Source organism: Microtus oregoni, unplaced genomic scaffold (assembly GCF_018167655.1).
Source record: "Microtus oregoni isolate MIOR12 unplaced genomic scaffold, Mior012 000092F_ref0000046, whole genome shotgun sequence".
Taxonomy (NCBI): Eukaryota; Metazoa; Chordata; class Mammalia; order Rodentia; family Cricetidae; genus Microtus; species Microtus oregoni.
The window spans coordinates 1,468,590-1,479,393 of record NW_024544604.1 but is presented as its reverse complement, the minus strand read 5'-3'; the positions used below and the strand labels follow the sequence as shown (position 1 = coordinate 1,479,393).

The 10,804-nt window shown below is 48.0% G+C and overlaps 1 protein-coding gene across 1 annotated transcript; it reads left to right on the top strand.

Annotated features, from left to right (window-relative positions):
• The first annotated feature begins 222 nt into the window (after window positions 1-222).
• Window positions 223-7,711, top strand: LOC121442669 (WD repeat-containing protein 13). The gene is made up of 9 exons (XM_041644276.1): window positions 223-567; window positions 1,198-1,438; window positions 2,863-2,972; window positions 3,092-3,222; window positions 3,744-4,051; window positions 4,813-4,993; window positions 5,085-5,226; window positions 6,766-6,884; window positions 7,254-7,711. The coding sequence occupies exons 1-9, from the start codon at window positions 527-529 to the stop codon at window positions 7,436-7,438; spliced, it is 1,458 nt and encodes a 485-aa protein (XP_041500210.1). The 5' UTR covers window positions 223-526; the 3' UTR covers window positions 7,439-7,711.
• The last annotated feature ends 3,093 nt before the right edge of the window (window positions 7,712-10,804 follow it).

Here is a 10,804-nt window from a genome sequence, read left to right as displayed (position 1 = left end):
ATCGATTTGCTCTGTGCTCCGCAGCTCTTTCTGGCTGCAGGCAGCCATCTTGCCTGGAGCTTGAGACAGGGAAGAGAGAAGGAACTGGTGACACCGGGCTCAGGGCCGCCCCGGGGGCCTCGGGAGCCAGGGTCGGCCCCAGAGGTGGTCCTGGGTCCTGGGCTATGCTCTAGGGTCACAAAAGGGAGGGGCAGAGGACAGAGGGCTTGATGGGTGGGGAATCAAACAAGATTTGCTGGGTGGGGGAGGGACGTTGCTGAGGCAACTGGAGAGGGCGGGGTCATGTCTGAATTGCTGCTGTGAGTCACCGGAGTGCTGCCCAGGAAAGGCAGGGCTGGGGTGATGACCATGCTAAAGACCCAGTGGGATTTCGCGACATCACCTGTGTGGAGGGACTTCGTGTCTATGGCAGCTGTCACCTGGTGGAAGGGGCGGAACTAGATTTCCTCTGCCTGCGACGCCGGCATTCCAAGCACTTGTCCTGCAGGCTCCCGCAGGCAGACGCATCATAGAAGGAAGCCAGGGAATGGCCGCGGTGTGGCAGCAAGTCTTAGCAGTGGACGCGAGGTGAGGCGTGGGGTTGGAGCCCATGGGAGCGGAACCTACTGTGGTGCATGAGCAATGGCGATCAGTGAGGCTGGGCGGAGAACTTGGCTGGTGAGGCTGCGTGAGCATGCGCAGTTAGCTTGGTATCTGATTCCCGCGGTGAAGTGGCCGGGCCAGAGAAGGTTCTAAAGAGCATGCTGGGAAATGCTGTTAGATACGGACATGCGCAAAGAGACTTTTTGCGTGGGTAGTGGAAGTCAGACCGGTGACTTCCTATCTAGCTCTTATTGCCTGTCCTCTTCCCCAACTTTTCTTGATACCACTACCCTACTATTATTACCCAATTGCTACCCCATACTACATGACCCTAACCTCCATTGCTGTACTTTCCCAATCTGACGTTTGTCATCATGCTAGACTGATAATATAGTTGGCTCCGACTGACCACAGCAGAGCTGCAGATTGACTATATTATCTCCAGATTGACCTTTTCATCATACCCGTTATTAATCAGAATCGCCCCCATCACAGTACGATCACTCTTACCATCCCAATCACTGCCTAACACCTCATTGCACTACCCTATGCCTTGAGCTGATTTATTCCCTCTGTCCTGTGCCTGCTGCCTGCCCTGCCTCCTGGACCCTACAGGTACAACGCCTACCGCACACCAACGTTTCCACAGTTTCGGACCCAGTATATCCGCCGGCGCAGCCAGCTGCTGCGGGAGAATGCCAAGGCTGGGCACCCCCCAGCACTGCGGCGGCAGTACCTGAGACTACGGGGCCAGCTATTGGGCCAGCGCTACGGGCCACTCTCTGAGCCAGGCAGTGCTCGTGCCTATAGCAACAGCATTGTCCGCAGCAGCCGCACTACCCTTGACCGAATGGAGGTGAGCTCCTGGCTGCACCACCTGCCACATATCTCCTCAACATCCATAGTTACCACGGCCTTTTGTCAAACACGGTGATGTACAAAAGTATTGTTCCATTGTCCGTAGAGGACTAAAAGATAATATAGCAACTAAGTCAATAAAAATAAGGGGGCTGGAGAGATGGCTCAGAGGTTAAGAGCTCTTGCTGCTCGTCCAGAGGTCCTGAGTTTAATTCTCAGCAACCACATGGTGACTCACAGCCACCATAATGAGATCTGGTGCCCTCTTCTGGCATGCAGGCATACATGGAGGCAGAATGTTGTATGCAAAATAAATAAATAAAACTTAAAGAATTTTAAAAAATAAATAAGCATGATAGACAGGTAGTGAGTTAGAAAAACACGGAGCAAGTCAGATTAATGAGTTGATAATTACCATGGTATAGCAGGGAATGCTATGATAATCACATAAAATGGACTTAGGAGACACAAAAGAGAGTTTGGTGCAGGGATGTAGTTCAGTGATAGAGGGCTTGTCTAGTATGTCTGAGGCTGATGGTTCTATTCCCAGCAAAGAAGAATGTGAAAAGCCACGGGCTGGAGAGATGGCTCAGAGGTTAAGAGCACTGACTGCTCTTCCAGAGGTCCTGAGTTCAATTCTCAGCAACCACATGGTGGCTCACTACCATCTGTAATGAGATCTGGTGCCTTCTTCTGGCCTGCAAGTATATATGCAAGCAGAACACTGTATATGTAATAAATAGATAAATAAATAAATAAGTCACTACTTTGAGCTAATGGAGGAAGCTATGTTTATTTTTTTTAAACTTTACTTAACTTTATTTCATGCGCATTGGTATAACCATGTCAGATTCTCTTGAACTAGAGTTACAGACAGCTGCGAGCTGCCATGTGGTTGCTGGGAATTGAACCCCGGGTCCTCTGGAGGAGTAGTCAGTGCTCTTAACCACTGAGCCATCCCACCAACCCCCGGAAGCTATGTTTAATAGGGAAGACTTCTCTGAGGAGGTAACAGTGAAACCTGACTGAAGTGAGAGACTAATTCAAGTGGTTTCCTGAAGGAAAATAGTTCTTCTTTGTGCGGAAAACATGTCTGTACTAAGGATGTGTTGAGCAGGACAAGGACAGAAACAGGTGCTCGTGAAGAAACTTTTGAAGCAAGTGAGCAGTGATAGTGGTGGCAGGTGCCATGTGTGGTGAGAAGGGATCAAGTCTGGTCATATTTTGAAGGCTCCAGACATTGGTGGTTCTCAGAGACTAATTTCTCTTCTTTTTGAGACAGGATCTCACCATGTAGCCCAGGCTGGCCTCAGATTCACCATGTAGCCAAGGCAGGCCTTGAGCTCAGTGATCTTTCTGCCTCAGTTTCCCAAGCACTGAAATTAGAGGTATGCACCATCCCTGACCCTGTCTTGATTTCAGGACTTTGAAGATGACCCTCGAGCCCTGGGGGCCCGAGGACACCGCCGATCTGTCAGCCGAGGCTCCTACCAGCTCCAGGCACAAATGAATCGTGCAGTCTATGAGGACAGGTACATACCAGAGGCAGGCAGAGGGTGGAGGTTCCTAAGGAAGAGAGGGGCCCTGGGATATGGCAGTCTAAACACCCACACCTACCTCCTATCACCCCCTACTTCCTGTTGGGGCTCAGGCCTCCCGGCAGTGTGGTACCCACATCGGTGGCAGAGGCAAGCCGGGCCATGGCCGGGGACACATCGTTGAGTGAAAACTATGCCTTTGCAGGCATGTACCATGTTTTTGACCAGCACGTGGATGAGGCAGGTAAGCTAATGGGTGGTGGGACCAAACCAAACATTTGTTCGAACAGCTACTACCCAAGGCACCTGGCACCACACCTCAGAAGGAGAAATTAACCTGTCATAAAACCATTAGCAAATGCAAAAGCCCTCTGCAAAGTGCTCTGCAAAGTTGTTATATTAGGTACTGCAAAGAGAGCCACAGAAACTCAAGAGAGCCCTCTTTAGCAGACTGCCTGAGCTCATGAGTCACTTGGAAGAGTTCAGAGCCTTTGCTGATGATAACTTCCTTGCAGAGGGCATAGTGGACTACACTGTGAAGGTTTTCAAACCCATGAGAGCTTGATTATTGTAAAGTACTCAGTAATGTAGTGCGAGCTTATTGCATTGTTCAAAGTGCCATTAAGATTTAGAGAGCATGTTGGTAGTAGGTGTTCTAAGTTTACAACTGCCTTTGACGGCCAAGGAAAGCCTTTTGTGGAGGCTACCATTCCTTGTGCTCAGTGAGTATGCTGACTCCCTCAAATGGCTCCTTGGCATTTGCAGTCCCAAGGGTGCGCTTCGCCAATGATGACCGACACCGCTTGGCCTGCTGTTCACTGGACGGCAGCATCTCACTGTGCCAGCTGGTGCCTGCCCCACCCACTGTGCTCCATGTGCTACGGGGCCACACGCGTGGTGTCTCTGACTTCGCCTGGTCCCTCTCCAATGACATCCTCGTGTCCACCTCCCTCGATGCCACCATGCGCATCTGGGCCTCCGAGGACGGCCGCTGCATCCGTGAGATCCCTGACCCTGATGGCGCTGAACTGCTGTGCTGCACCTTCCAGCCCGTCAACAACAACCTCACTGTGGTCAGGCTCCAGAACACCTGCTCACCAAGGGCGGGCATGCTGGGTCTGGAGAGCTGTTTGGGGGCACCAGAGTATAAAGTTTAATACCCCCAAGTCCTATCACAGCAGTCCTGTGGTCAGACTCAAAGGGAAACAGACCAACAAAAGCATAGTTCATGGTCAGGGAAGGCCTTGCTGTAGTAGATAGACTTCTGGGCTAGGCGGGGGGTCATGGCCCTGGGATTCCTAGGGTCTCATCACCACAGTCTTACAGTTTTCTGTCTATAGAAGCTGCTGCTAGGGAGCAGGATGATGGGACTGAACACTCATCTAATCTATCAGGGGCAGCCCTACTGTGGTCAGACTCCAGGACAGACTGGGCAGAGGGCAGAGGAAGGACATGGAAAGTCTGGCATGGCCTGGGGGTAGGGAGTTGCGATATAGGGTAACAACAGGCTATGAGTAAGCTAGTGCTTGGGGTTCTCTGGCTCATTTCAATGGTAGCAGCTTTGGGCTCCAAGAGGAAGCAGGACAGGGTGCAAGGAAAAGATGGAAGGGTATTATAAGCCCAAATTTTCAGACTGGCCAAAGGGCAGCATTTTGGCTCTGAGACTACCTTCGTCTCATGAGCAACTGGCCTATTGTGGACATATTGAGGGGTTAGCTAGGAAGTAGGAGTTAGGCCTGGGTCACCTTCCAGTGTGCCTGCCACAGTCCCACTGTCTTAAAGTCAAGGAAGGACTAGATGGGTCAGAATGATGGTGTATGTATTCCACTCACAGGTGGGGAATGCCAAGCACAATGTGCATGTCATGAACATCTCCACAGGCAAGAAAGTGAAGGGTGGCTCCAGCAAACTGACAGGCCGTGTCCTTGCCCTGTCCTTTGATGCCCCTGGCCGGCTTCTCTGGGCAGGTGATGACCGCGGTAGTGTCTTCTCCTTTCTCTTTGACATGGCCACAGGTAGGCAGGCCATAGACCTATGTTTTGGTGCCCTTTTTTGTATTCTCCACGGACTTGGTCCTTGTCCTCACCTTTGCCTCCACTGATTCAGGGAAGCTGACCAAAGCCAAGCGACTAGTGGTGCACGAGGGCAGCCCTGTCACCAGCATCTCTGCCCGATCCTGGGTCAGCCGGGAAGCGCGGGACCCCTCACTGCTCATCAATGCCTGCCTCAACAAACTGCTGCTCTACAGGTGGGTTCCTCCCCAACTGGGGCCATCTGGGCCTGCAGAGCCCATCCTTCCATCGGAGTGGAGGAGAAAGGCCCATCTCCAGCACATTCATTTCACCAAGGCTGGGGCTCTGGCCTCATAATATGATGAGAGTAGAGGTGGGGACGTAGCTTAGTGGCAGAGTGCTTGTCTATCCCCAGAAACAGACACACACACACATAATACATAGTATGGTGATACATGGCCTACAATGTACATAGTGTACAACATAATCATATCAATAGCAACATAAATAGGAATAACAGTAACAAGCCCCTACATGAACATTGCTATGGCCAGACCCTGTTCAAGGCACTCCATACATATCACTGTATTTAATCCTCACAACAGTCTGGGAAGTAGTTAACGTTATTGTCTCCATTGTATAGTTAAGCAAACTAAGACAAAATACATAAAGGACTGCGAAAGTGGCTCAGTGGTAGAGCACTTGCCGAGCCTAGCATGTATGAGACTATGGATTCCACTCCCAATACTATAATTAAAGAAAAAATACCAGCTCTTTGTTTTGAATTTTTTCACATTTATTTATTTGTGTGTGTATGTGAGTGCTCACATATCATGGAGCATATATGGAGGTCAGAGGACAGCGTGTGAAAGCCTGTTCTGTCCTTCCATGCAGGTTCCAGGAAACAAACTCAAGTCGTCAGACCTGGCAGCAAATGTCTTTTCCCACTTGAGTCCTCTCCAGTTCCCTTTCTTTTTCTTCATTTGGTGCTGGGAATTGAATCCAGAACTTTGTACATGCTAATAAAACTCTACCACTGAGATTCACCCACAACCTATATTATTTTGTTATTTTGATTTGGGAACAGAGTTCATTCTTCCCACCCATCTTTCAAAAATGATGCTTTTTTAAAGCTGGACATAAACTCATGCCCTACCAGGCATGGTGGCACATGTCTTTAATCCCAACACTCGGGAGGCAGAGGCAGTCGGACCTCTGTGAGTTCGAGGCCAGCCTGGTCTACAGAGCAAGTTCCAGTACAGGCACCAAAAACTACAGAGAAACCCTGTATCAAAAAAACAAAGAAAAAAAACTCCAAGGGGCTGGGAGATGGCTCAGCAGCATTATCAGATGTTGATCTTATAGATGACTGAGGTTCAGTTCTCAGCATTCACAACTGTCTGTAATTCCAGTTCCAGGGGATCCAGCACCTTCTTCTGGTCTGCTCTAGTACTATACATTCACAGTGCACACACATACATGCAGGCAGAACACCCATATACATAAAATGAAAATAAATAAAATGAAAAAAAATGCTAGGGGTGATGATAGACACCTATGGTGCCAGCAACTCTAAGGGCTGAAGCAGGGGATCACTTGAATGCTTGAGTTTAGAGATGACTTGTCCAACATAGTAAGACTCTCTCCAAATGCAAAAATAATTCATGAACATTGTAAATATCTCGAATACAGGATTCAGACCATAAACTGCCCACCACTAGTCATCTCCTGGAGCTTAGGCTGTGCCCTGACCCTTTCTTTTGCCTTCTCTTCAGAGTGGTGGACAATGAAGGTACCCTGCAATTGAAGAGAAGCTTCCCCATTGAGCAGAGCTCACATCCCGTGCGCAGTATCTTCTGCCCCCTCATGTCCTTCCGCCAGGGGGCCTGTGTGGGTGAGTGCTCAGGAGCAGGGGACCTGGGTAACTGGGAAGAAGCAGAGACCAGTGTAGCTGGCATGACATCCTGATGCCATGACTTCCTGGGTCTTGTGCCCTAACAGCCTTATACCTAAACACTTTAGACATGGAGCCACAGACAGCTTGGGAACTTCATAGCTGAGACACAGACCCCACACTTCCTAAAACCTCACATACTACCCACAGAAGCAAAGGAGGCAGATGAGCTCCCATTTAGACTAACAGGTAGTTCCTTTTAGACTACCCAAAGCTACATGAGGCCCTCACACCTCATAGAACCTCAAGGCCCTCCTACTGAGGACACCACAGTAGCCTTCTGATGCTCTCTCCCTCTCATCTGGACAGTGACAGGCAGTGAGGATATGTGCGTTCACTTCTTTGATGTGGAGCGGGCGGCCAAAGCTGCTGTCAACAAGCTGCAGGGCCACAGTGCGCCTGTGCTTGACGTCAGCTTCAACTGCGACGAGAGTCTGCTGGCTTCCAGTGACGCCAGTGGCATGGTCATCGTCTGGAGACGAGAGCAAAAGTAGGGTTCTGCCAGCCCTGCACAGCTCACTGTTCCCTCTTCTCTAGTCTTGTGTTGTAAATAAAATTTCTGTGGTTGTGTTGAGGGGCAACTCCCAGGTCTCCCACAAGGAGGCACTAGGGAGTACTTCGCCCTCCAGTGGATTGGGGACAGCTTCCTCAGTTGTGCAGTAATGTGTTCATCCATTCAACAAGCCCTGAGTATTTGCTGTGATGTGTCACGTAGTTGTGCAGTCAGTAGACAGGAATGAGAGTACCAAATGTGATGTCAGGAACTGTTCTGAAAAGGAAGGATACAGCTGTGGCCTCAACCAACAGAAATCCTGCCCTTGTGGGCTTGCATCCTAGGAGAGGCAAGCATTCGGTAGACAAAGTACGGCCATTCCTCGGAGTATAATTTGCTTTATAATTTTTCAACCTTTTGATCTTACATTGCTACAGAATCACACACATATACCCAGTCTTGTTTTCTACTTTCAGTGTGGTGTTCAGTAAATTACATGAGCTAGTCAACATTTTGTTATAAATTAGACTTTACATTAGGTAAGTTTGCCTACCTGTAGAATAATGTCAGTGTTCTGAGCGCATTGAAGGCAGGTGGGCTAAGCTAGGGTGTTTGGTAGGTTAGGCACGTTAATGCGTTTTCAATTAAGACAGATTCATCAAGAAGCATCTGTATAAACGAGGATAGTTAAAGATGAGTGGCGTGAAGAAAAACAAAGGGAGGGAAGGAGATGAGGTTGCAGGAATGGGAGGAGTGGGAGCTTCTTTCAGCAATGCCATCAGGAAAAATGTTCCTGACAGGATGGTGTTTTAAAGATCTGAATGAAATGAGGGAGGTAACAGAATATCCTCAACAGAAAGAGGCACCGAGACTGGAATGTCAGAGGATGACCAAGCCGAGTATGATAGGTGACATTAGACAGGGCTTTAGGGCTTCTTGGACCATGGTGAGGAGCTTGACTTTTCCTGATCCTGAGTGAGGGAGGTTGGAGTGAGGAATCAGACAGCCATAGAGAAATTAAGAGAGGAATGTTGAGTTCAACCCCAGCGGCTTCATCAGATTAGGTTGTAAAACTTCCCAAGATGACAGCTTCTGTGTGGGTGGACCCCACACTTATCTGTGGCCCACAAACAGGGAGTAGAAGTGTTGAGTTCTTTGAGTTCTAGGTTGGCACGCAGGCAGCCATGGACTCGGGCTGAGCTACAGCCTCTGCTGTGGTGAGGAAGAAATAGAAAATCTGTAAGTTCACCCCTATCTCCTCCAATGTCCCTCCAGGGCCCCAATTTAAGCCCTGGACCAGGTCAGAGACCAAATGCTAATCTCTAATATTGGGTATTAGCAAGGAAATAAGTTCCAGACTTATTGTCCATGATTAGAATCATGAAGAATTTTCAGTTTGAAGAATCACTAGGAGCTCTTAGAGCTAGTTCATCCTCCCAGATTCATATGCTGCTACTTTTGCATCAGGTGGAACTACGGCTAACATCTTGGGACCTCAGTCACCAATCTAGTAGCACAGTGTTGCTGAGCTGTGGAACTAGCAGCAGATCTTTGATGGAAGGAGATAATTCCTTGTTTGTTTAATCTGTTTATTAGTGTGATCACTTGTAGCCAAAAGCATGTCTGGCTCCATCAGGCAGATCTTAGGCAAATGGTTATGAGATAAGGATATCTAAGTGAGCTGGACTGGCCGTGTTGTGTCAAAGTCGTGGAAGTGTGCCAACATTCCTAATCCAGCTTCAGGGTCAGTGATTTCCTATGAGGACTGTACAGTACAGCTGAAAGATAAAGGGAAGTGTAGCAGGCACCAATTAAATGCTGATCTTTAAAGGGACCCTCCCAAGACAAGCAGTTCAGAATTGTGCTAGCTCTTTCCTGTACCAGACAGATTCACGACTTCAACCAACCAAGCTCTATAGGTAGCAAGATAATTGGGGGAAATACCAGTTTTCTCTAACTTCTGTTTCTTCATGCTCTTCATTTCCTTTAATGAGTCTGGTTTCCGGGTGATTAATGATGAATTTTGTTTGCATGATTTTGGGGGTTTCCTCCTTGTAAAATTTTTGAGGTGGCAGAGTTGACATTCCACTTTAAAGTCCTCTTGGTGGCACTTTTGACTCACAATCTAAAGGAAACTAAGCACTGAGTAAACAAGGAAGAATAAAAATAATGTTATTGGTCAAACTTGGGCCTCTCTTCATTTGTCTCTCATCACTGTGCCTCTGGCTTGACATCAGAATTCTGTTCATCATTCCATCATCAATGCTGCTTTACTTTCTTTTCAGATCTAGTCCTGGTCTACACCCTTTGTCTGATTTTGACCCTGGGTGTTTGTCAACTGCTACACTAGCAAGAGCAACTCGGGGCTAAGCCTGGAGCCAAGCATTTCTTTAATTATCACCCCACTGATGTGTGCCACTAGTCAAATCTGAAACCTGAGCTACCACTAATTGTCTATTGGTCTGAATCTGAACTTGAATATGGACTCCTGTTAATTTTGTGCTCTGATTATTATCAATCTTAACCATATATCCGGAACTCTATTATTGTACCATCAGTTCCCTTAATGTTATTCATTTCAACCTCTATACTAACAGTAAATGATCATGTGCTCCAATCTTAAGCCCAGGCCTCTGTCAACTATTCCGCCATTACTATGTCTTTGGTCTGGCCTCAGATCTGGGCATTTGTTTAGTTTTGTTTCTAGGGAAGGAGCCCAGACCTGCATGCTTAGCAAAAGTTATACCCCTGAAGCATACACCTGTTCCTGGGCATTTCCTACTGTTTCCTTCACCGATTCCTATCTACTATGGCCTCAGACTCAAACACTGTTTTGAGATAGTCTCTGTGTAGCCCAGACTAACCTCTAACTAACGACTATCTTCTTGCTTCAGGCTCCCAAGTGCTGGATTACAGGCATGCACCACCAGGCCTAGTCAGATAGTTTAGATTATTTTTTTGTTTCAATTTAAAATATTTTTTACTTTATGTGTATGGTTGTTTTGCCTGTATGTATGTATGTGTGCCATTAATATCTGGTATCCACAGAGGCCAGAAGACGATGTCAGATCTCCTGGAACTGGAATTGCAGACACATTTCTAGGCCACTGTGTTGGTGCTGGGAACCAAACCTGGGTCCTAGTGTTCATAGCCAGTGAGCCATCTCTCCAGCCATCAGATACTTTTACATTCTACTACTGTTGATGTCCGTATGGCCTGCTCTGAGACCTGGACCTCTGTTAATGCCTCCACCATCGGGACCTCTACCTTTAGCTTCAGTTCCCATCAGTGTCATGGTATTCTAGACTCCAACTGGGAACGCTGTGGGTCCACTCTCAATACATCTTTCCAAGACCACTGAATCCAG